The 24,480-nt window shown below is 54.1% G+C and overlaps 1 protein-coding gene across 2 annotated transcripts; it reads right to left on the reverse strand.

The window, feature by feature from the left end:
• Positions 1-830: 830 nt before the first annotated feature.
• Positions 831-20,187, reverse strand: Nectin2 (nectin cell adhesion molecule 2). Of its 2 annotated transcripts, XM_090322995.1 has the most exons (9): positions 19,871-20,187; positions 11,516-11,878; positions 10,101-10,400; positions 8,927-9,044; positions 8,476-8,624; positions 3,418-3,571; positions 2,222-2,285; positions 1,932-2,018; positions 831-1,405 (listed from the first exon to the last, which is right to left on the reverse strand). In XM_090322995.1, exons 1-9 carry the CDS (start codon positions 19,965-19,967, stop codon positions 1,130-1,132), a joined length of 1,608 nt encoding a protein of 535 aa, XP_090179121.1. In that variant the 5' UTR covers positions 19,968-20,187; the 3' UTR covers positions 831-1,129. The 2 variants fall into 2 exon arrangements, with proteins under 2 accessions (XP_090179121.1, XP_090179122.1); XM_090322996.1 differs by lacking the exons at positions 831-1,405; positions 1,932-2,018; positions 2,222-2,285; positions 3,418-3,571 and adding an exon at positions 5,630-6,357 and having other exon boundaries at positions 19,871-20,180.
• Between the last annotated feature and the right edge of the window lie 4,293 nt (positions 20,188-24,480).

Below are 24,480 nucleotides of genomic sequence, written 5' to 3' on the forward strand. Positions count from 1 at the left end.
AAGCCATTCAAGTTGTGCAGCCTTTTTTTCCTTCCTTTCCCCTCCCCTCATGCCCTGTCCCTCTCTCTTCAAATCTCACAGAAAACGCAAGACCTGATCAAAGTATAAATTCATCTTTTGTAGGAAACACTAACTTACAAAACAATATCATATCACATCACCCAAACCAGGTGGCCCATGTTTGCCCTGCCAAAGAGGGATGTTTAGGTCTCATGCCAACTGGGTAAAAATAAAAGGCATCAGTAGTCAAGATATTAGCAAATTTCTCCCAAAGCTACAATTGCCAAAGAAGCAGCTCCATGAGGCTGACCCCTCTCTAGCACTGGGGAGCTTCGTGGTCTTTACATGGGAATCAGGGAGCTATGGTCTCAGGGAAGGATTGGGGAGATGGGCACATATTCTCTTGGGATAAGACATCTCCCTCCTACATTGGGGAGCAAGGGTGAAGGAAGGGCAGGGGGAGCTCTGCTGCCTGGAGGGCTCAAGTCTGAGCAGCAGGGAGCTCTTAATACCCAGTGCTTGCCGACCCAGCGGCCATTACTGCCTGAGAAGGAATAAGAGGTCTGGAGTTGTGGGTAGAGGTGAAATGTGGGTGGGAGGGAGGTGAGTGGCAAGGTGTAAGGGGTCACACAGTGTTAGGAATTCCCAGGGATAGAGGTGGTACTCAGACATATCCTTGCCCCCCACCCTACCACATGAGATAGAATCAGCTTTTGCTGGTTGTGGTGGCTCGTGCCTGTAATCCTAGCTACTCAGGAGGCTGAGATCTGAGGATTGCGGGTTTAAAGCCAGCATGAGAGTCCATGAGACTCATCTCCAGTTAAACCAGAAAACCAGAAGTGGTGCTGTGGCTCAAGGGGTAGGGTGGTGGCCTTGAGCTGAAGAGCCCAGGGACAGTGCCCAGGCCCAGAGTTCAAGTTCCAAAATTCACCAGCTTTCCACTGTCATGTCGCAGGAGGTTTCTCTGGGGTAGAGGCTGTAGTGGAACCCACTAAGGTGGAAGTCACCAGGGGGGGATATACATGGTTAAGTGACAGTGGCATGCCAGGAGTTAAGGGCCACTAGATCCCTGGCAGAAAGCTAAGAGATCAACAGTGAGAGGTCAGAGGGTAAAAGCCATGCATGCAGCTCACACATACATGGCCCGGGACACAATGAAACCTTTGCCCTGGTAGGAGTCAGAGGGGCTGGGGTAGGTCAGGGCGTCATAGATGGGGTTGATCTTGTCCAGGTAGTCTTCTTCCTCCTCCTCTTCCTCTTCCTCATCTTCTAGATCTAAGGAAACCCCCTCTATATTTGGTGGTGCTGGAGGCACCAGGCTAGGCGGTGCCATGCTCGTGGCCCCTAGCAGCATGTGCCCTGACCGCTCTTCCAAAGTGGGCAGCTCATGATACCGAGGCATTTCCTGGAGAGGACAGGAAGTCTGTGTCATCTCTTGAATATTATGGAATCCCAATCTGCCATTTGACCCCAAATCCTGAACACCCTCTCTCTGCATGACACTCACCCCTCCATCTCTGAACTGACACCATACAGGGAGAGTGTAAGTCTGTCTCAATCTGTAATTCAAAACCTAGAACATGGATCTCACCTTTAACCCTTGACCTATGACCTCCTACTTATTTACCCATGAACCTCTGACTTCAAACATGAATTGAACTACTTCACCTTGAACCCGAAGCTGTATTTGAACTTTGATTTGGTTCTCAGCCTCCAAACCTGATCTCCTCACCTCCAGAACACAGAGGGCAGTGTGACTGTTGTGTCCCAGCTCTAAGGACAGCACATGGCCTGTGCCATCAATCCATCATGACACAGTAACAGTTTAACCTTGTGTCCTTGGACTTTTCACCTCGGACCTCCCCCAAGAAATCCTCAACACTTCTCAAACTCAGACCAATAGCCATCCTTGTCCTCCTCTAACCAAATACCTGTTCAGGGCCTGATCCGCCAGCATCAAAGTAAGGGGTCTTGAGTGGGCTGTGCTCAGAGGCCCCCAGTGTGAAGAGCTGGGAGGGCTGTGGCAGGAGAGGAGGACGATGTCAGGACACACCCACCAATGCCTCTTCCCTCCTGCCCTGTCCCACCTACCCACAGGCCACACCCACCCACCCAGACCAGCCCACCAGGGCATCCCCACTCAGCCGCCAGCTGTGTTCAGCGGGCCAACCCCTGCCCTCCACAGGGAAAGGTAGGGTCAGAGTTGGGCCACAAAACTCACCATCTCAGGCTCATCTAGCTTGGCCTTTGGGGTTGGTGGCTTGTAGGATGGAGGAGCTTCCAGGCTGTTTGATTAGGAGGCAGGAAAGTGAGGTTCAGCATGGAAAATGCCTACTCTCCAGGGGAAGGTCTGCAAAAATGCTCCCTAGGCCTGGATCTCCCCTTCTTGTTCCTGGTCTGGCTATTTCCTACCCATCATCCCTATTCCTCCTGTGAATCCCTCCTCTTCCAAGAAGCATCTCTGACTCCTCATGGAATCAGAAAAGAAACAGTCATATCCTCTGAGAACTTGCTGCACTTTTGTATTTCATTTTATTTCTTTTTTGTGCTCGTGGGACTTAAACTTGGCCTGGGCGCTGTCCTTGAGCCACAGTACCACTTCCATTTTTCTGGTGCTTAATTGGAGGTCAGAGTCTCATTTGCTCTTTCCTACCTGGGCTAGCTTCAAACCATGATCCTTCGATCTCAGCCTTCTGAGTAGCTAGGATGACAGGCCTGACTCACCAGGATGGGCTTAAAAAGTAACATATAAAGTAAAGCTAGGGGCGAGGAGTTTAGCCTAGTGGTAGAGTGCTTGCCTAGCATGCATGAAGACCCGGGTTCAATTCCTTGGTACCACATGCATATAAAAAAGCCAGAAGTGGTGCTGTGGCTCAAGTGGTAGAGTTCTAGCCTTGAGAAAGTCCAAGGACAGTGCTCAGGCCCTGAGCTCAAGGTCCAGAACTGCAAAAAATAAAAAATAAAAAATAAAAATAAAAAATAAAGTAAAGCTAAAGCTAGGCACTGGTGGCTCATGGTCATTTTCACTGTAACTGAGATTTAACGTGGACCTATGGCCACTCAGAATAAAGACTACATTTCCCAGGATCCGTTGCAGCCATGGGCCCACCCTGTGACTCAGATCTGGCCAATGGGAAAGGAGAAGGGATACCAGATAGCTGGGCTGTCTCTCACAGGGTAGTCACATGCTATCTATTCTGATTATCTGTAAGACCTTGATGTAAGAGTGGACTGCCATCTTTGAGCATGAGTGAAGGAAGCACAGGAAGAGCAGGAGTCCGGGCTCTGATTACTGCTCAGAGCAAAGCAGAGCTCTGACAGTCCCAGTGACAGTTCTCATGTGTGTCTCTCCCACCTTCCCCCCACTGCCCTGTGTGCCCCCATCCTGCCAGCCCTTCCCCGGCACCCATCACTCACTCCTCCTCCTCTTCTGCCCCCTGCAGCCTCTGCTCCTTTCGCTGCTGTCTGCAGATGAGGATGCCAGTGACGGCCACGGCAGTGGCGATGATGGCTGCAATCATCCCTCCGATGATGCCTCCTGTGGCCCCCGCGCCTGCCGTGTTGGGTGTCTCTGCAAGGAGAAAGACAAAGTGAGGGTCTCCAGCCCCAAGTCATCACCACCCTGCCTTATGTCCTTGCTGAGCAACCAGTAAGCACAGGTACATATTGGGGGGAGAAGGGTGAAGATAGATGATCAACAGTGGGGAGCCACCTCCCTGGAACAGCAAATGAAGAGTGAAACTGGGTGTGGTGGCACATGCTTGTAATCCCAGCACTTGGGAGGAGGAAGCTGAGATGGAAGTTCATAGGTCAAGGCCAGCCTAGGTTACCAGTCTTAATGACTGAGCTCATAGGTCACAGTAGAGTTTAGCTAGGCATCAGTGTAGTGGCTCACACCTGTAATCCTAGCTTACTCAAACAGCTGAGATCTGAGGATTTGAGGTTCAAAGTTAGCCTGGGTAGGAAAGTACATGAGACTCTTACCTCTAATCAACCACCAAAAAACCTGAAGTGGAGCTGTGGCTCAAATAAGAGTGCCAGCCTTGAGGAAAAGCAAAAAACACAAGGAATAGCACCCAGGCCTTAAGTTCACATTCTAGTATTGGCTCACCCAAAAAAAAAAAGAGGAAGAAAAGTGTTTGAGTGAATCCTTCAAAGTAGGTCAATCAGAGCGTTAATGGAAGGGCATTTGTACAAAGAGTTGAAAGGGAAGCAAGAGCAAATCAGGAGTGTCAATGGAAATAGCCAGTGCAGAGGTCCTGGGGCATCCTCATGGTGTTTTTGTTGTTTTGTTTTGTTTTTTGCCAGTCGTGGGTCTTGAACTCAAAGCCTGAGCACTGTTCTTGGGCTTTCTCAAGGCTAGAGCTCTACCACTTGAGCCACAGCACTACTTCTGGCTGTTTTCTATGTATGTGGCACTGAGGAATAGAACCCAGATCTTTGTGCATGCTGGGCAAGCACTTTACCACTAGGCCAAACTCCCTGTCCACTCATGGTGTTTTGACGGGTTAGGAAGGACACCTCCTGGGTGGGCCAGAATAAGGGGAGAGAGGATGACAATAAGGGAAGAGACAAGCCAGAGGATCCCTTAACAGGTCACAGAATTGGGAGACATTCTGCCACGGGCAGCAGAAGCCTTCCTTCACGACAGGGCCTGGCACAGATGATCAGATGAGGGAGGACTCGTGTCTCCCCGGGGATCTTTGTTACAACTTTTCATTTGTGTTTCACTTCTACACTTAATTACCTAATCACCTGCCATGTCTCCTAGTCTAGGGATCCTTAAGGAACTGTTTACCCCGTTACTTCCTGGGGAACAGGGTGTAAAGACCCACAAGTGACATGGCCACCCCGGTAGCAACCAGCTGTCCCAGGTGAAGATGTGGCTTCGGGCAGAGGATGCCTGGATCCAGTGTGTGGCTTCGGGTCTCCAGAGCTCCAAGGTGGGAGATCAGGCCACGCCCCCTTCCTAACCCCGCCCTTCCCGCGGGCCTAGATGGCTGGTGCCCTGGGAATGCAGGAGCAAGCCATCCAGCCAGGCCCCCGCGGGGTGCCATGTGGCCAACGTGGGCTCAGGCTTGTCTGGAGAAGGTTGGCATTGAGTCATCCTCGGGTCCAGGCCGGTCCATGCAGGCAGCAACTCCTGCCTCTTCCTCCTCCTGAATCTTTGGCTTTCTAGGTTTTTTTGTTTGTTTGTTTTGGGGTGTGGGGGGGTGAACCATTCCCAGGGCCCCAAAGGTAGAGAGAGGCTGGGATGAGATTCTCCCAGCATCCCTAGTATCCATGTCCCTCTCCTCCCCCCAAAAAACCTTGATGTCCCAAGGAGGTGAGGGCAACCTTTGCCTTCTCAAGATCTTCAGAAATGCTAGGGACTGGGGTCAAGGTCCCCCCATATCTTCACCATCCAATGCCCAGCTTTGCTCTCCCATGGAGCTTAGATCTCCTAGTACCTGTCCTAGGACCCAGGAGCCCAAATAGTCTAGTCATTGAGCCCCAATTCCAAGTCCTTCTGGGGGAGGGGTGTCATGGTGAAATGCCCCCAGCCCTAGAGAGCCCCGCTCATCTTAACCAAGTCCCAGGACTAAGCTATCCCTGCCCCACATGCTCTTCCCAAAGAACGGGGGACGTATTACGAGACACCCCAGAGTTCACCCCCAAGGCATTTATTAACTCCTGAGTGGCAAAAGACCAAGGGGCGGGCTGGGGCCAAAACCGCGTCTCTGAGGGGTTCCTCGTAGGGGGGGTTCCACCATGCAGCTCCTGGGGTCCCCATTCCCCCATGTGTTCCCCAGAGCCCAAAGGAGTCTGGTATGTGCTGCCACTGCGTCCTCTGTCCTCCAAATCCAGTGGCAGGATGAACCGGTCCAACCAGTGTGAGGCCTGCGGCTGGCCAGGGGGCCAGGGCAGGAGTGTGTGTGTCTGTCTGTCTGTCTATCCGTGTGTCCTTGTGTCACACATAGACTGCCCGGCGAGAGATGAGGGAGCCATCCAGATGGGATTCCATGTCATCCTTGAGCACCATGGACGGAGGCAACATGAGGCCTTCCTCGGCCTTCTTCTCCTCTTCCTCTTCATCCTCTTCATCCTCCTCCCTTCCATCTGGCCTCCTGGGACTAGGTATGTCCGGTGTCCAGAAAACAGGGCCCCCATTCCCAAACACCTGAGTCTTAGGATCGTAGGATCCCCGGGAGGCGCCACTGCCTCCTCCTCCTCCAACTCCAGGGCTCTTCCTCCTCTTCTTCCTCCTCAGCAAGACAAAAGCCAAGGCCCCCCCAAGAAGGAGAAGTACCAGCAGCGTCCCCCCCACGGCCCCCCACACCAGCGGACCCATGTCACGTGAGGAGGCCTGGGGAGTGTCTGAGAAGAGAGAGAGAGGGAGAAACAGAGACAGATAAAAGTCAAGAAGATGTAACTTGGGGGAATGGGTAAGGGACTCAGGACACAGGGGTTAGTGACGGGAATTAAGGGGGTGCTCGCTGGGAGAAGAAGGGGGAAGAAAGGGGATAGGACCTACACCATCTCTCCCTTGGGGGAGGACTTTGTAAAGGTATGGGGGGGCAGGTAGTGAGCCCCAAGATACAATATCCTTAAAAAAACCAAACTATGCCAGGCAGGGTGGTACACACCTGTAATCTTAGCTATTCAGGAGACAGAGGTAGCAGAATCCTAAATTTGTGGTCACTCTTGGTAAAGTTTTGGGGTCTTTGTCTCCAAAATGAAAGGTTAACAGGCCCTGAGTTTGAATCCTTCCCCACCTCCACCCATTAAAAAAAAATAATGAAATGAAAACCAAAAGGGCTGGTGTCTGTGCAGGAGGGGCTGGGTTCCAGCCCCAACTTAGAGAAAAAGAAAATTGAAGTTGGGGTTCAGGTGGCTCATGCTTATGATCCTAGCTTAAACGAGAGGAACAAGGTGGTAGAGCACTAACCTTGGAATGGCAAAAAGCCCAGGCCCTGGGTTCAGGCCCCAGTACGCTGTTAAGGCAGGCAGACAACAGGCAGCAGAGGCAGAAATCAGTTCCCCCTACTACCCTTCCAGTCTTTATGTAAAACAGCTTAATATTTGCATGAAATCTGCACATGCACTCATAACCTTGAAATCACCAGGGGATTGTTATAATACCAAATACAGTGTGTAGATGCAGCCGAGGTAGCGGATACACCAAACTGTGTAGGGGAAAATGTAGGGGTACACACTGAAGAAACAGTGATTTATGACTGGGGAGCTTGGAAAAGAGCTGTTAAATCTCCCAAAGTTTTCTTCTACTATCTTCCTCTTCCTTCTTTTTTTGGTCAGCTGTGGGGCTTGAACTCAGCCTAGGTCCTGTCCCTCAGAAGTTTTGCTCAAGGCTAGCATTCTACTACTCTGAGCCATAGCACCACTTCTGGTTTTTCAGTGATTCATTGGAGATAGAGTCTCACAAGCTTTTCTGCCTGGGCTGACTTTGAACAGCAGATCCTCATATCTCAGCTTCCTGAGTAGCTAGGATTACAGGGGTGAGCTTCTTTTTTTTTTTTTTGCCAGTCCTGGGCTTGAGCTCAGGGCCTGAGCACTGTCCTTGGACTTTCTCAAGGCTCGAGCTCTACCACTTGAGCCTCAGCACCACTTCCGGCTTTTTTCTATATGTGGTACCAAGGAATCGAACCTGGGTCTTCGTGCATGCTAGGCAAGCACTTTAACCACTAGGCCAAACTCCTGGCCCCGTTTTTCTTTTTCTTATTTTCCCCTTATCTTTATCACTCAAGACTGGTGCTCTACCACTTGAACCACAGGTTACACTTCTGACTTTTTGCCAGTTAACTGGAGAGAAACCAGAGTCTCACAGGCTTTCATTCTCTGGCTAGTATCCTACCTCAATCTATAAAATCTCAGCCTCCTGAGTAGCTGGGATTACAAGCGTGAGCCACCACCAACAGGCTAATCCTGCCCACTCTTTGCCCTGCTGGGCTGGCATGGAGGCCTTCCTGTGCCAGTCAGGGAGTCATGTCTCAGTCCCCTATTTTTCTTGGGCAGTGCATCTTAGGCTGATCTATTTCTTTTCTTTCTTTCTTTGGGTCAGTCCGGGGGGGCTTGAACTCAGGGCCTGGGTGCTGTCCCTGAGCTATTTTGCTTCTACCACTGTAAGCCACAGAGCCACTTCTGGTTTTCTGGTGATTCATTGAAGACCTGAGTCTTATTTTCCTTCCCCAGAGCTGGCTTTGAACCACAAGCGGCCAGCTCTGATTTATTTCTAAGTTGGGGCTCAGCTGGGGCCTCCCGGTTCTTGGCTGCTTGGTGCAATCTTGGGGGTACATCTTACCCCAGCTGCAGCCTGGCTGGTGTTCTGTCACACCATGATGAGAATGAGGCGGATCTGAACCCCTCCCTCCCCAGACGGCACTGACCACAGCGCAGCCCTGAGCCCCAAAGTGAGAGACAGCAAGGAACACACTGGGGCCTTCATGTTCCACAGCCCCGAGCCCCCCTCGTGCCTACCTCGGAGCACAATGACCTGCTCGGCGCGCCCGGTGCCCACGGCGTTGGTGACGGTGCAGATGAACGTAGTGTTGACCTCTCGGTCCACCGAGTGCACGAGCAGCCGCGGGCCTTGAACCACCGCCGAAGTGGGGAACACACCCGAGACCCTGGGGACCGGTGAGAGCAAGGAGAGACTCAGAGTCGTCCTCATCCATGGAGGCTCCAAAGGCCAGCCCTCCTCCCTCAGACTTAGAGGCACCAACTCATCCTCCTTCGTCGGATTTGGGGTCCATGCCCAGCATCCTCTCTTAGACCCACAAGTCCAGACTTTAATCTCCTCCCTCAGATTTAGAGGTGCTGCCCCAGCCTCCTCTCTCAGACCAGGCGTCCAGGCCCCGGTCTTCCTCCATTGGCCCCAGGGATCCCAGCCCAGCCTCCTCCCTCCGCCACAGGCTCAGCCTGGACTCACGTGCTCCAGTCGTAGCCCGTGGGCTCGGGGTTGCTGCGTGCGGTGCAGGTCAGTGAAGCCTCGGTGCGGCCTAGGTACCAGTTGTCATCATACCCAGAGATGGAGACCTCGGGGGGGTCTGGGGAGACGGGGCCAGGCTCAGGGCCGAGGACGATGTTAAGGGAGACAGGGCAGCCATGGGTGGGGTGTCATGCTGACTTTCAGGGCAGCCACATGAAAGGAGGGGCAGTGGTGACAGAGGAGGGGGTGGCGGCCCCAGGTCAGGGCTGGGATTTCTGGCATTTTGGGGACATGATGACCTGAAGTAGCACTGGCCCAGAAAAATTTGCCAGGATCTGGGCGAAGGAGCTGGGAGGCAGCCTGGAAGCTGAGGGTGGGGGGGGGAGAACGGGGGTGCTGGCTCAAGAGCTAGAGTACCAGTGCAGAGTGAAAAAAAGGCAAACCGACAGCCAGGCACAGTGACTCACACCTGCCATCCCAGCTACTCAGGCGGAGTAGCTGAGATCTGAGGATCACAGTTCAAAGCCAGACTAGGCAAGAAAGTCTATGAGACGCTTATCCCCAGTGGACCACCAGAAACCGGAAGCAGAGCTTGTGGCTGCAGTGGTGAAGTGCTAGCCTTGAGCTGAAGGCTCAGAGACACCACCCAGCCTAGAGTTCAAGCCACACAACTGACCAAATACAAAAGCAAAGGCAGGGGAGTTTGCCCTAGTGGTAGAGTGCTTGCCTAGCACACACGAAGACCTGGGTTCGATTCCTCGGTACCACATACATAGCAAAAAGCCGGAAGTGGTGCTGAGGCTCAAGTGGTAGAGCTCTAGCCTTGAGAAAGTCCAAGGACAGTGCTCAGGCCCTGAGCTCAAGCCCAGGACTGGCAAAACACACACACACACACACACACACACACACACACAAACCCCAAAAAACAACAACAACAAAGGCAAAGGGACAAAGCCAAGCTCTGAGTTCAAGCCCCAGGTCTTACTCTCCCCCCACCCCGCCCATCTCTCTCTCTCTCTCTCTCTCTCTCTCTCTCTCTCTCTCTCTCTCTCTCTCTCTCTCTCTCTCTCTGTCACACACACACACACACGTTAGAGACGTGCTTGGCGGATGGATCCCAGCGACTGACAGCTGACAGTTATTGGGGACTGGGGAGTCTGCACCCCACACTCACAGCGCACAGCCAGTGTGACGGGCAGCAGGACCGGCTTCTCATAGCTTTCATGCTCCACTCTGCACGTGATCCTCGCACCATCCGTCCGCCCAGAGGGCACCAGGGTGTAGCGGCTGGTGACAGTGATCGTGCCTGTGTGCGGGCCCGGCGCCTGCATCTCTTTGGCCTCCCCACCTTCCAGGGTGGAGATCCAGCTGATCTGGGCCGGTGGGCGTCCACCTGTGGACACACAGCGGGCCACAGGCACAGGCTCCAGGCTGAGAGTGACCTCCTGGGCTTCAGCGTGATTCTCGGGCTGAGCTGGGAGAGGCGGAGAGAGGGGCGCGTCATTCCTGCCTGGGTGCTGTCCCTGAGCTTTTTCACTCAAGGCTAGCACTCTACCACTTGGAGCCACAGCTCCACTTTCAGTTTCTTTCTAGTGGTTCATGGGTGATCAGAGCCTCAGACTTGGCTGGCCTGGGCTCGCCTCCAACCCCGATCCTCAGATCTCAGCCTCCTGAGGAGCTAGGATGATAGGCCTGAGGCACCAGTCCTTTCCCCAACTCCCTAAGACATGTTGCAACTCTGTTTCCTCAGTGTCAGCTACATGGAGAAATAAAGTCTCAAGGATTCCTGAGCATTGTTGTATGATCAAAGACAGCAAAGAAATCCCCATGGGTATCCAGCACACATTGTGCCATCCTGTGTGGGGGATGTATCACAATGTTGCCTGTTCTGCTCTTTAGAAATGACAGGTGCGTCCCCTCCTGCAAGGTGGCAGAGGCCAATTAGGAGAAAGCAGAACCCTAAGAAAGGAGATACAAAACTCAAGAGGGCTGCAGGCACTTCAAGTGTAGACGGAGCCTAGCAGTCCAGGAGTCCAGCTGAAAGAGCCACCTCACCGCGTTCATGAGGCAATCACCCATCAGATGGAGAGAAAAGGAACAGACAGGAGGGTATCCTGTCTGTCATCCTAGCTACTCAGGAGGCTGAGATCTGAGGATTATAGTTCAAAGCCGGCCCAGGCAGGAAAGTCCATGAGACTCTGGGACAACACTCAAGCCCTGAGTTTAAGCTTCACAACAAACCTGAAGAACAACAAAGCAGGCTAGGAGCGTGGCCCAGTCCTAGAGTGCTTGCCTAACATGCATGAAGCCCTGAGTTCCATTCCTCGATACCACATACCCAGAAAAAGCCAGCAGTGGTGCTGTCTAAGGACAGTGCCCCACCCCGCCAAAGAACAGCAAATGGAAAGTGACGAGGACTCACACAGTAGGGGTTTTTTTGGAATATTTCCCCAAATGTTGAAACCCACATAGCACATGATAGGAGCTTTCCCGACTCTTCCCAGTGGGTGGTCTTAGAGATATCTCCCCAACCCCATGCAATCTAAAGCAAGGGTGCGTCCTTAAGCACCCCACTCCCAGCCTGCTCACCTGTGACCCGGAGCCAGGTGACGCCCCGTCGCGTGCCATTGGGGAAGGTGGCGAACTCACATGTGTAATTGCCCTCGTCCTCCACCTTCAGCCCCTGAATGACCAGGGTGGCATCACGCAGGTCGGACTGCGTGTCATCTCCGGCCCTGACGAAGGACAGGCGGTCCTTGGTGGACTGTGGGTTGGGGAAGTGGACGCCGTAGGAGGGGTGGAAGGCGGCCACTGCAGAGTTGAGGAGCTGCCAGGTGACCTGGGTGATGCGGACGCTGGGGCTGTGTGACAGCAGGTGGCAGGGCAGCTCCACTGTGCTGCCCAGGAGACCCCGTACTTCGGGCAGCACCTGGACCTGCACATCCTGGGCTCCTGAGGGACAGAGGAGGGAGGTCAGCTGGGCTTCAAGCTCCATCAGTCTACCCCACCTACCACCAGCCGGAACATGGCGGGAATTGGATCTGATGTAGAGAGCTCGGAAGACACACATTTGTCTCTTGTGACCTAGTGGTAGAGTGCTTGCCTAGCAGGCACGAAGCCCTGGGTTTGATGCCTTGGTATCACATTCCCAGAAAAGGCCGGAAGTGGGGCTGTGGCTCAAGTGGTAGAGCATTAGCCATGAGTACAGAGAAGCCTGGACAGAGTCCAGGCCCTGAGTTCAAGTCCCAGAACTAGCCAAAAAAAAAAAAAGATGGCGTCTCTCCGTGGGTTGGTGATCTTCCTGTCTCAGCCACCCAAGGGCTGGGAGTACAGGTATGTATCACTATACTTTTCTCCCTTTTCAAGTTCAAGCCCCGGGGCTACAACTCTTGCTGCTGTCCCTCAGCTTTTTCAGTAAAGGCTGCTGTTCTACCACTTGAGCCATTTGAGCGCTTTTCTACCACTTGAGCTCTATCCCCTGTCCCCTTTCTGGTGGTTAATACACACACACACACACACACACACACACACACACACATTTTGCCAGTCCTGGGCTTGAACTCAGGGCCTGAGCTCTGTCCTTGGATTTTCTCAAGGCTAGAACTCTACCACTTGAGCCTCAGCACCACTTCTGGCTTTTTTCTATGTGTGTGGCTACTGAGGAATCGAACCCAGGTCTTCATGCATGCTAGGCAAGCACTCTACCACTAGGCCAAACTCCAGGCCCCAATATATTGTTTTTTTTGTTTGTTTTTTTTTCTTAACCAGAGTAGGGACTGAACTCCAGGCCTTTGACATAGTAGACCGGTGATATTAGCACTTGAGCCACATCCTAATTTGGTTTGTTGGTGTTACCAGTCCTGAGGCTTGAACTCAGAGCCTGGGCTCCGTAGCTTTATTCTTCAAGGCTAGCACTCTACCACTCTAGCCACAGCTCCACTCTCAGATTTTTAGTGGGTGATTGGAGTTAAGAGTCTCACAGAGCTTCCTTCCCCAGGCTGGTCCTTGTTAGGAGTTTTAGGAGCAAGCCCCCAAACACATGGCCCAGTTTTTTTGTTGTTGTTGTTTGTTTTTTAATGTTTGTTTTGCAAATAAGAGTCTCCTGACTTTGCCCAGACACCAATTCTTCTACCTCTGCCTCCTGAGGAACTGGGAGTCTACACGAGCACCACCATTTCCAACTGATGTGTGAGTGAGAGTCTCGAGAACTTTCGATTGGGCTAGCCTCCTCACTGTGAGATCTTGCTACTCTGTCTCCCAAATAGCTGGGATTCTAGGCATGAGCCACCACGCCTGACTTGGATATTACTTTTTTCTTTTTTTTTAAACAGGCAAGGGGCTTGAACTCAGGGCTTAGACACTGCCCTTGGACACTTTTTGCTCCTGGCTAGTGCTCTACCACTTAAACAACAGCGCCACTTCCAGCTTTTTCTAGGTATGTGGTACCAAACAATCAAACCCAGGGCTCTGTGCATGTGAGGCCAGCATTCTACCACTAGGGTATGCTCCCAGCCCATAAATATGATTTTTTTTTTCTTTTTGGTTGGTAGTGGGGCTTGGACTCTGGGTCTGGGCAGTGTCCATGAGCCCTTCAGCTCAAGGCTATACCACCCTACTTCTGGAACCACAGCTCCACTTCCAGTTTTCTAATGGTTAATTGGAGGTAAGAGTCTCAGGTCCTTTTGTGCCCAGGCTGGCTCTGAACCAAGATCCTCAGATCTCAGCCTCCTGAGTAGCTAAGATTATAGGCATGAGCCATTGAGCCAGCTGGATATGAAGTTTTGTTCACTTCTCAGACTTCCATTTGTTTTCTCCCTGTTTCTGGTGTGGGTTTTCTGTTTTCACTTTTTTTTTTTTTTTGCAGTGCTGGGGACAGAACCCAGGGATGGAGAACATGCCAGGTAAGCACTCAGGGCGTGCTAGACAAGCACTCTATCACAAAGCCACACCCTTGCCTGGCTTTCTCCCTATAATATAGGATTCAGAATATGTGTGTTTGAATCCTCACTATATCTGAGCAGGTGACTTAACATCTGTGCCTCAGTTTCGTAGCTGTAAATGACAATAATGATAGCATGTGCTTCTCTGGTATTAATTACTGGAGAGCATGTAGGCCACGGGAAACTCAAGATGAGAGCCAGTTTTTGTTTTTGTTTTTGTTTTTTGCCAGTCCTGGGCTTGAGCTCAGGGTCTGAGCACTGTCCTTGGACTTTCTCAAGGCTAGAACTCTACCCCTTGAGCCTCAGCACCATTTCTGGCTTTTTTTTTTAGGTATGTGGTACCAATGAATTGAACCCGGGTCTTCGTGCATGCTAGGCAAGCACTCTACCACTAGGCCAAACTCCCAGCTCGAGAGCCAGGTTTTTAAGAGTCTATGAGACTCTTCTTTCCAGTGAACCGCCAAAAAGTGGTTCTGCAAGTGGTGCTACAACGCAAGGGGTAGAGCTCCAGCGTGGAGTGCAGAGAAGGAAGTTGGAACATAAGGGACTGAGATCAAACCCTGGGACTGGCGTAGAAAATGAACACACTGAAGAAGCAAACATGTGAACTGGAGGGGGAGGGGAGGGAGGAACCTCAAACCTTCAGGAATGACCCACCGGGAAGCCAAAGCAGGGGTTTCTAGAAAAGGGAGTTTTAGAGAAAACACTGAGGTGTGAATTCCCTGGGCAGGATGTGGGAGGAAGAGGCCTGCCTCAGGCCACTGCAGGGGGAGGGGCAGGGGTACCACCCCCTCCCGTTCAAAGAGTGGCCTTGAAAGCTCCAGGCCAGACAGCCCAGAAATGCAGACACAAACCTGGGTCCCCGTCCTTCACCACCCCACAGGCCAGCTCTGGGTTTCCTGCTCTGGGTTTCCGCTGTGGGGCTGTGCACTGTGATTAATGTAATTAATTAATTAACCTGGTGGTTGAGACAGCAGCTGAGGCCTGAGCTCAAAACACTTCTGCCTTCAAAAGCCTCCAGTCCCGCCCCACCCTGCACAGGAAGGGGGTCGCCCAGATTGTGTAGTCCCCAGGGCAGGGGAAGCACTGAGCTGGCTCACAGCCTCCCTCAGATTTCAGGAGTCTTCTACCTTCAAGCCCAGGACTCCTGGCCTCAGCCTCCTCCAGGGCCTGACTGGTTTCCCTGAGCCTCCTGTGTCCTGAAGTCTGGAACTCCACGTTCCAGTTCACTGATGTCTCCCCTGGCCTGTGTGGGCCCTGGGCCCTACAGGAAGCTAGACGGCCAGTTCTCAGGGACACAGGAAGTGTTTGGGGAACCAGCCAGTGCCTCCCCATAAAGTTGTCACCAGCAGCCTGAGCAGGCACACACAGTGCACCCCCACCTGCACTGCTGGTTGCAGGGTTGTCCATGTTCCTGCCAAGGTCACCGCCCAGCCACCGCCTGGCCCCCCTGTCGTGAACAACAGGGTCTTGATGCCAGGTTGGCCATCTTCTGTTATTTCCCTGCCTCCACCTGACCTGCAGACCATCCAGCCCTCAGCCAGACCACCCCCCTCCATACCCTGTCCACCCCTCTCTCTCCTGCTCCTGTTGTCATACCCAATCCCACACTCCCATTCTAGAAACCTCCAGCCCAGGACCCCAATTCTGTCCGTCCTCAGGCGGCTTGTTTTTCTCTGCCCTCCCTTCCCTTTCCCTTCTCTCTTTCTCTTGCTTTCTGCCAGTCCTAGAGCTTGAACTCAGAGCCTGGAATTGCCGGTCCATAAGCTTCTTTTGCTCAAGGCTGGTGCTCTACCACTTGAAACACAGTTCCGCCCTGGCTTTTTGGTGGTTTATTGAAGGTATGAGTCTCACAGACTCTGCCACGTGGCCTGACTTTCAGCCGGGATCCTCAGATCTCCTGAGTAGCTGGGAAGACAGGTGTGAGCCACTAGATCCCCCACCCCAGGCTTAGACCGCTTTCTAGAGCTCTTGCTTCATTCTGTTCTTCCCTGAGGTTATAACCCTTTCTCTCTCTAGGTCTAGCAGAGAAAAATGTTGAGTGCAGCCTCTACCCGTGTGAGTGACCTAAAGTGATTCGGATTCTCCATTCTGATCTCTCTCATTCAGCACGCTGTGGTGGTGAGGATACAGCCACCAGGGGAAGGGATAAAGACCTCTTGCCCCTTGGGGCTCCCGTCCAATAGGGAGCTTCAGTGCCCCTTGTGACCCTAGGCCCAGTTCAGAGTGCAGAGTGTTCTTATTGACCGGTTGGTCAAGAAATGTGGCTGAAAGGCCCTAGGGAGGACGGCCCACACAAAGGCCCTGGAGCGGGAGCAAAGCTGGTTTATCTCAGTCTGAGGAACTGGAATCCTCCAGATGGAAGACCCCCTCATGCAGAGGGTGGTGATGGTGGGTTGGTTTGGGCTGGCACGTGGATCACCTTGGGTCTCATAGACACGTGTGAGTGTGTGTGTATGTGAGCATGTGTCTGGGTCGACCGCTCTGGGGCTTGAACTCAGGGCTTGGCCACTGTCTCTTAGCTTTTTCACTCAAGGTTAGCATACTACCACTTAAGCCACACCTGCATTTCCCAAATTTTTGCCAGTTAATTGGAGATAAGCAGCTCACAGACCACGCACCAAGGTGGTCTCAGACTTCACTCCTCAGCTCTCCGCCTCCGGAGTAGCTAGGATTACAGCCACCAGCGCTGGCTCCCTTCTCCCCTTCTATTTAGATAGATTTTTCTGTGTGTTTGTATGCACATGGGTAAATCTGCATGAGTGTGTGTGTGTGTGTGTGTGTGTGTGTGTGTTCTGGAGCTTGAACTCATGATCTAGGCCATGGCTCTGAACTTTTTTGCTCAAGGCTCGTGCTTTGCCACTTGAGTCAAAGTTTCACTTCTGGCTTTTGGGGAGAGGGTAGTTAATTGATGATAAGAATCTCACAGATGAGCCAGGCACAGTGGCTCTTACCTGTAATTCTAGCTACTGAGAACGCTGAGATCCGAAGATCGGGGTTCAAAGCCAGCTCAGGCACAAAAGGACCTGAGACTCTTATCTCCAATTAACCTTCCAGAAAAAAACCGGAAGTGGGGCTTGGCTCAAGGAAGGGTAGGGCGGTAGCCTTGAGCTGAAGAGCGCAGGGACAGTGCCCAGACCCAGAGTTCAAGCGGAATGACCCACAAAAAAGAAACCTTGCCCCCATGTGGTGTGGGCTGAAGTGCCATGGCTTTGAACTGGTGATCCTCCTATCTCAGCCTCCTGAGAGGCTAGTGACAGGTGTGTGTGCCACTGGAGCCAGGTGAGACGCTTCCACTTCAGATGCCCAAATTTCTGACTCTCTCCCTCCACTCCCCTCCCCCCCTCTCATTTTGTAGTACTCTGTGTCTTGCACTTGCCAGGCAGGTGCTCCACTACTTAAGCCACAATCCCAGTTCTTTTTTCTTTCTCTTTGAGACAGCATCTCATTAACTACATGGGCTGGCCTTGAACTCTAGATTCTCCAGCTTGAGCCTCCTAAATTAGCTGGGATTACAGGTGGATGCTACTAGGCCCGGCTTTCTGAGTCCTCCTTGGCCTCTCTCTAATTGTGCATCTAAAGCTTCTTCAGGGTGCAGGATCTCCCAGTGCCTTCAGTCTTCTCTGTGACCAGATTCTGAGGAGGGGGCTCTGATCACCCCAAGATGTCTGGTAATGAGAATCTTTGTTTCTCCTCAGCTCCCGGCCTCCTGGGGCTCCAGTCTCTCTTTATATCTGAAACACTTTCTCCACTCAGGCATCTCGGGTCCCCTTTGCTCGCTCCTCCCCCCTCTGCTCCATTTCTCAACAGAGCTGGGACATTAAAAATGTAACAAGAGTCCCAGGCCAGGGCGGGGGAGCTGGGCCTCCTGTGATACTCCCTGTCCCTCCCCACTGCCTCCTCCAGGCAGGCTGGGACCCTGAACCCTGGGTCACAGCACCAGCACCCTCCCTCAGCTGGGGTCTCTGGGGCCACTGTTGGTCCCTAAGCCTCTAGGCTCCTCTCCTTTGGCTGGTGAACCTGTCTCACTCCCCTCCTCCACTCTGTCCCTCAGTGTCCCCCTCCCCAGGGGACTGTCTCCTGCCCCTCCATTTCTCTTCTCTGTCTCCCACCCCATCTCTGGGTCTGATTCTGACCCCCACCTCCCTATACACACTAGCTTCTAGCCCCATTCCTGTATTTCTATCCTGTCTGTGTATTCCTCTCTCCCAGTCTTCCCAATGCCCCCCCATCCTCCTCCTCTGCTCAGTCCCCCTTTCCTAACAAGAAGAGACAGCCAGGCTGGAGTCCCCTCTCCTCCCCTCCCCCACCGCTGCCTGGCTGACAGAGAGGAGCAGAGCACAGAAAACGCTAGGGAGGAAGACAGGGAAGGGGGGGCCGGCTCAGGCAGAGGTCCAGGTAGTGTATCCAGGAGGAGGACACATGGGGTGGGGGAAGGCAGAGAAAGACACAGAGAGGAGACAGAGAGACAGAGCAGAGGCTGAGGATGGAAGGTTGGGAAAGAGAAAGACCCTTCTCATCCTTCCCAAGACAGCAAGGGACGCTGCACGGGGGGGACAGGATTTAAAGGTCCCCTTGTTCCCACAGGGAACTGTGTCTGTGACTGACTGTGTCACCGCATCTGCTCAGCCAGCAGCACAGAAGTGCTGACTGAACGCTCTCTGTGCTGGCTTTGGAGGCCATGGGGCCCTGGCAAGAGTGGCTGGTCCTTTCTAAGAGGCTGTTTCCTCATCCGCACACATCAGGGTCAGGTGAGGGGGATCTGGAACCTTCTATGAACACCTACCCCAAGTAAAGGCTTCCCTCCATTCCAAGACTTCTCGGCCCAGAGGGGAGACGGCAGTGTCGCCCTCCCAGAGCCTCCAGAGCCCCCCTTTTCCGTCCCAGCCATTGGGTGACACCAGCATTCCTGAGTTTCGAGCTGGGAGCACAACACAGCCAGGCCACCTGGGAGGGGCGGGGCCCGCGGCTACACCTGTTTCCTCCCCGCCCCGCCCTCCCGGGCCTCCCCGGGGCACCGAGCCCCTCCCCCCGGGCGGGGGGGAGGGGGAGGGAGGCCAGGATTAGCCAGGCAGGGCTCCAGACCCGTCCCCCCCCCTCGCCCTCCCCAAGAGGCTGGGAGGACAAAGGCGGGACCCGAGGAAAGATAAGGCCACCGAAACCGACCCGGAGTGTGGAACCCGCAGCCCGGCGCGGCCGCCGCGCCCCTCCCCGCCCTCCCCTCCCTCCTCTCCCGGGCTGGGCGAAAGCGATACCCGGAAAACTTCCCCAGGGAAGTCTCCCGGAGAGGGGGGCTCCCCGCTAGGCACCAACGCTCCACACCTCCCTTCCAGCTTCCTGGCAGAGAGGGCTGGGGAGGGGGGGTTTCCTGGCTTCTATCTCTAGGCCTGGAGACGGGGTCGCCATGGCCACCTGAGGATCGGAGCCTCCTGACCCCGTTTCTACCTTTAGGACCCCAGGAACAGCCTGCTCACAATGAACCCCCCGCCCCACAAATGTGAGCCCCCACCCCAGGCCCACCCAGACCACCCCCAGAGCCTCCGGCCCTTCCTCCCCACCCCGCAGGGCCCCGACGTCCGAGCTTCCCGCCCTTCTCCAGCGGAACCCCAGCGACTGGCCACCTCAAATCCGACCGGGGCCTCAGACGCCCCAAGCCCTTCAAGGAGGAAAAATTAAGGGGGATGGGGGGATCACATTCCCCACATTCCTGAGGGGGGCGGCGGAGACGGAAACCCAGATTCCCGGTCGGCGCAGGGTGGGGAGGGGGTGCGCGGCCTCCGACGGACCTCGGATTTAACCCCTTCGGCGCGAGGATCGGAGGATGCCAGGGTGGGATGGGCGGGTGGGTTAGGAAGGGGTGAGAGGAGGGACTGGGGACTCGGATGGAGAAGGGGGTGGGGGTGGACGTGAGTGGGTAGGGCTGGTCTGGAAGCACCGGGAAAGGTGCCCAGGCTTCCGCCCCCTCGGAAGGGAAAGGAAAGGAAGGGCATCCGCGCCCTCGCACCTGTTTCCCGGAGCAGCGGCAGCAGCAGCAGCAGGAACGACCTCAGCAGTAGTGTTGGCGACAGTCTGGGCGGCGGGAGGACTGCGGCCCGGGCCATGGAGGGCCCGGGAGGGGTCTGGGCCCGGGCGGGGGCCTGGGGGCCACTATGCGTGCACAGATCGGCTGGGAGGGCCAGCAGGTGTCTGCAGAATCCGGCTCCAGCCCGGTTCCCACCCCGCACAGTCCACGCAGCTCGGCCCTCCGGGCTCCAGCTTCGCGCGCCCGGATCTCGGGATCCGCGCCCCCAGCCCGGGGGTTAGTTGTGGCGATCCGTACTGGCTGACGTCACAGGACACGCCCCCTCTCCCGGTGCCCCTCCCCGCGGAGCCGATCCTGGGCTCCGGCCACGCCCCTTTCGGAGATCCTGGTCACGCCCCTTGCAATTCCACACCCCGCCCACTCCGGACTCAACCAGCGGTTACGCCCCGCCCACCTGCATTTTGGCCACGCCCCTTCTTCTGAGTCCTCCCTGCCCTCTGGATTGGCTTGGGAGCTCAAGTTCTCACCACGCCCCCTCAGGACTTCCGGTCCACGCCTCCCCGCGGAAGCCACGCCCCCACACCACGCCCCCTGGCCTCTGGGTGTCTGGTCCCCTCCGTCCCGCCGGGCCTCAGCCTCAATTGCTGCCCATCACACCTGCGGGAGTCACGTGGGCTCTCTCCGGGGCGGCCCCCCGGATGTGTCCCGCGCCCCGCGTCCGGGCTCGTGTCAGGGGCAGCACTCGGAGTATCCTGGTCTCTCTCTAATGATCTCTGTTCTGGATTCAGGTGTCGCTGCGTCGTTCTTGCATAGCTTTCTCTCTCTGAGCATCTCTGCCTTTCTGGCTGTGGCCTCGCTCTCTGGGTCTCCGGATTGTGGTCTCAGAGTGTGGGGGGAAATCTGTCGGGACTGACGCCTCTGGTGTCGCCGTGTTCCTGATCTTTCTTTGTCTCCCAGTTACCGTGTCGCTCGTCCCCAGAGTCTCCTTCCAGCCCGGGGACTCGGGATGTCTCTGACCCTGCCTGGGACTGTCTCTCAGCCTACCCCGCTGTAAGTCTCTCTGGGTCTCTGGGTGTCTGTCTCCCCGCCACCACCACGTTTCCGCCCCAGCCTCTGCCCTCCTGCCCCTCTCCCTCCTCGTGTTCTCCCCGTGCTCCGCTGTCCCCGCCAGGGGGCAGCACAGACCACCACCCCGCGCGCTGCCTTGCGCGGCCCCGGCTGAGCTGGGCGGGGCCAGGAGTAGGGGGTGTGGCCAGCATTCGACCACGCCCACCAGACAGCCAGTCCCGCCCCGCGTCCTTGTCCGGCTTCCCCCGTTCTCCCCGGCCTCTTCCACCCGGCTTTGTGTCTCCCCGATCGCCCGCTCCTCCCCGCCCCCACCCACCTCTTCACATTCCTGGGGCTGCAGCGGGGAGGGGGGGGAGCAGGGGAGGCCGCACAGCCTGGCGGGACTGGGGGGGAGGGGCAGGGAAGGCTGGATGGGGGGAGGGCGGAGAACCTGGGAATCGTCTCCCAGCACCTAGTCAGCCCGGCTCCCCCAGCACACACACACACACACACACACACACACACACACACACACGCGCACACACACACACACACACACGCACACCTACCACCACCTGGTTATCCTCACCAGGGAATGGCTGCATTCAAGTCTTGGTGATCCTACTTTTCTTTAAAAGATTGCTGGGAACTACACTGGCAGAGCAGGTGCTCCCTGGCCTGAGCCACGCCTCCAGGTCCACCCCCTAACATTTATTGATGTATTATTTATTTATGTATTTATTGTTGGTTATGGGGATTGAACCGAGGGCCTGGGCGCTGTCATTGAGCCTCTTTGTGCTCAAGCCTAGTGCTCTGCCACTGGAGCCACACTGCACCACTTACAATATTTTATTAGTTAATTGGAGATAAGAGTCCCACGAGGGCTTTTCTGCCCTGTGATGTTCAGATCTCAGCCTCCTGAGTAGCTAGGATTACAGGCATGAGCCACCATGCCCAGCTTCCAGCGTGATTTTTATTTATTTATTTTTTGTTGGTCTTCTGGCTTGAACTCAAGGCCTGGGTACTGTCCCCCAGCCTGTCTTTGCTCAAGGCTAGTGCTCTACCACTGGAGCCACAGAGCCACTGCTGGCTTTTTCTGAGTAGTTTATTGGAGATCTCAGACTTCCCTGCCCTGGCTGGTTTCAAACCATGATGTTCAGATCTCAGCCTCCTGAATAGCTAGGATTCCAAGTGTGAGCCACCAGCTGGCTGTGTTTCTTTTTTTATTTTCTGAGGCATGGATTCATTATGGAGCTCAAGCTCTTAGGTTACCATCAAACTACTTCAGCCACAGCGGGATAAGCATTGTTCCTTTGTAATGATACTGTTAAAAAAAAAGAAGTATCTCGTACTCCTCCCCTCCCCCCTTGAATCCAGTCCTGGGCGCTGTCTCTGAGCCTCTCTGTGCTTAAGGCTAGCACTTTACCACTTCAGCCGCAGTGCCACTTCCAGCTGAGGAATCAAACCCAGGGCTTCATGCATGTGAGGCAAGCACTCTACTAAGCCACATTCTATATCCAATTATCACAAATAACTTGACTAGGGTATGTGAGATAAAGAAATAAAAAAGATTGGAAATTTATTTACTTTGCATGCCAGTACTAGGACTTGAACCCAGGTCCTGGGTGCTGCTCATTAGGGATTTTAGCTCAAGATTGGTGCTCTGAAACCACATCTCCAGGACTGTTTTTTTTTGGGGGGGGGGAGGGCGGGTGGTTCATTGGAGATAATAGTTGCACAGATTTCCCTGTCCAGGTTGACTATGAACCTTTGAACCTAGATGCTCAGTTCTCACCTTTCTTAGTAGCTCGGGTTACAGGTGTGAGCCACTGGTACCTGTCTGGATGGAGAACCTTATACAAGTCCCAAGTCTGGCTGAGAGGTCCAGGAAACCTGGGTTTTAGTGAGCCTTATTTTATTAAATCTTGTACCCTAACTCCCAGATTTCTCCCATGAGTAAAAGAATCAATAGTCAAGTGTGATGATATATGCTTGTAATCCCTGTCTCAAAAAAAAAAAAAAAAAAATCAGGGAGTCTTCTTCCAGGAAGGCCTCCTAGCTTCCTCTAGCCACTGAGTGGGCCCTGCTGCCTCCTGTCTGGTCTGGGCAGGCAGGCAAGCCCAGGAAGGATTCCCAGGTGTGGAGTTTTGATTCCTGCGCTCCCCCCCACCACCACCACCAATCACAGACACTTGGGGGTATACTTGGGGCTGAGTACTGCCACTTGATGACAAATGACTGAGTGGGTCCCGTGCTTACAGAGTCAACTTCCTGTGTCCAGGAGTCTTGGAGGTGGCACTTCAATCAAGAACAAGAGCCACCAAAGGTTTCCTGAGAGACCCTCCAAGTGGAAGTTCTCCTAAGTATTTTGACCTGCCCAGCAACCTGCAGCAGCAGTAACCCCCACTCCCGCCCCAGGCCTGAGTGTACCGAGCATGACAAGAGTGGAGCCACCAGAGCCCAGCCCCATTTGTTTTCAATGGAATCACTAAACCAGGAGCCTGGAGTTTCTCACTTTGGCAGCTCTAGGTCTGAGAGCACACCGCCGGGCCATCTACCCCAAGGTCTTCCTGTTCACAGGAGAAGCCTCTAGAGGCCAGAGCGAGAAGAGACATGGGCTGAGGCAGAGATGAAGCCCCCGGGACACAGCATGTCCTGCCTGCTGCCTGGGCCCTCCAAGCTTATCTGAGCCACCCCCCCCAGACTGTTGTAAGGATATTTATTTTTGCCAGTCCTAGGTCTTGAACTCAGGGCCTAGGCACTGTCATTCTGTCTGAGCTTTTGCTCAAAGCTAGCACTCTACCACTTGAGCCATAAAACCACTTGTGGCTTTTTCTGTGTATGTTGTGCTGAGGAATTGAGCCCAGGGCTTCATGCATGCTAGGCAAGCCCTCTACCACTAAGCCACACTCCCACACTTGTTACCTAAATTGGTCTTCTGCCCCAGCCTTTGGAGAAGCTTGGATGGCAGACACAGACCATGAGTCTCAGCTTATTGTTTATTTTGAGGGAGAAGCTGGTACCAGAATTTGAACTTAAATCCTCAGGTTTGCTTGGCTGGTACTTTGTCACTTGAGCCATGCCTCTGATTTTTTTTTTAAAACTGGGGCTAGAACTCAAGGCCTGGGCACTGTCCTTGAGCTTTCTCAAGACTAGCACTTTACCACTAGAGCCACAGCACCACTTTGGGCTTTTTCTGTGTATGTGGTAATAAGGAGTCGAATCCAGGGCTTCATGCATGTTAGGCAAGCATTCTACCACTAGGCCACACTCCTGGCCAGTGCTTATTTTTTGCTGATTATTTTGGAGATGGAGTCTCATACTTTTCTGTGATTTTGGCCTCCTGAGTAGGTGGGATTACAGATTGAGCCGCAGGCACTCAGCTTTGTTTTGCCTTTGGGACAGGGCCTCACTTATTTGATCCTCTCACTGTCTCCCGAGGTGCTGGGAATACAGGCATGTATCTCCATTCCTGGCTTTTCCCTAGATCTTTTTATTTATTTATTGTCAGTCATAGGGCCTGGGTGCCATCCCTGAGCTCTTCG

Source organism: Megascapheus bottae, chromosome 31, assembly GCF_031878675.1.
Source record: "Megascapheus bottae isolate mThoBot1 chromosome 31, mThoBot2.hap1, whole genome shotgun sequence".
Lineage (NCBI taxonomy): Eukaryota > Metazoa > Chordata > Mammalia > Rodentia > Geomyidae > Megascapheus > Megascapheus bottae.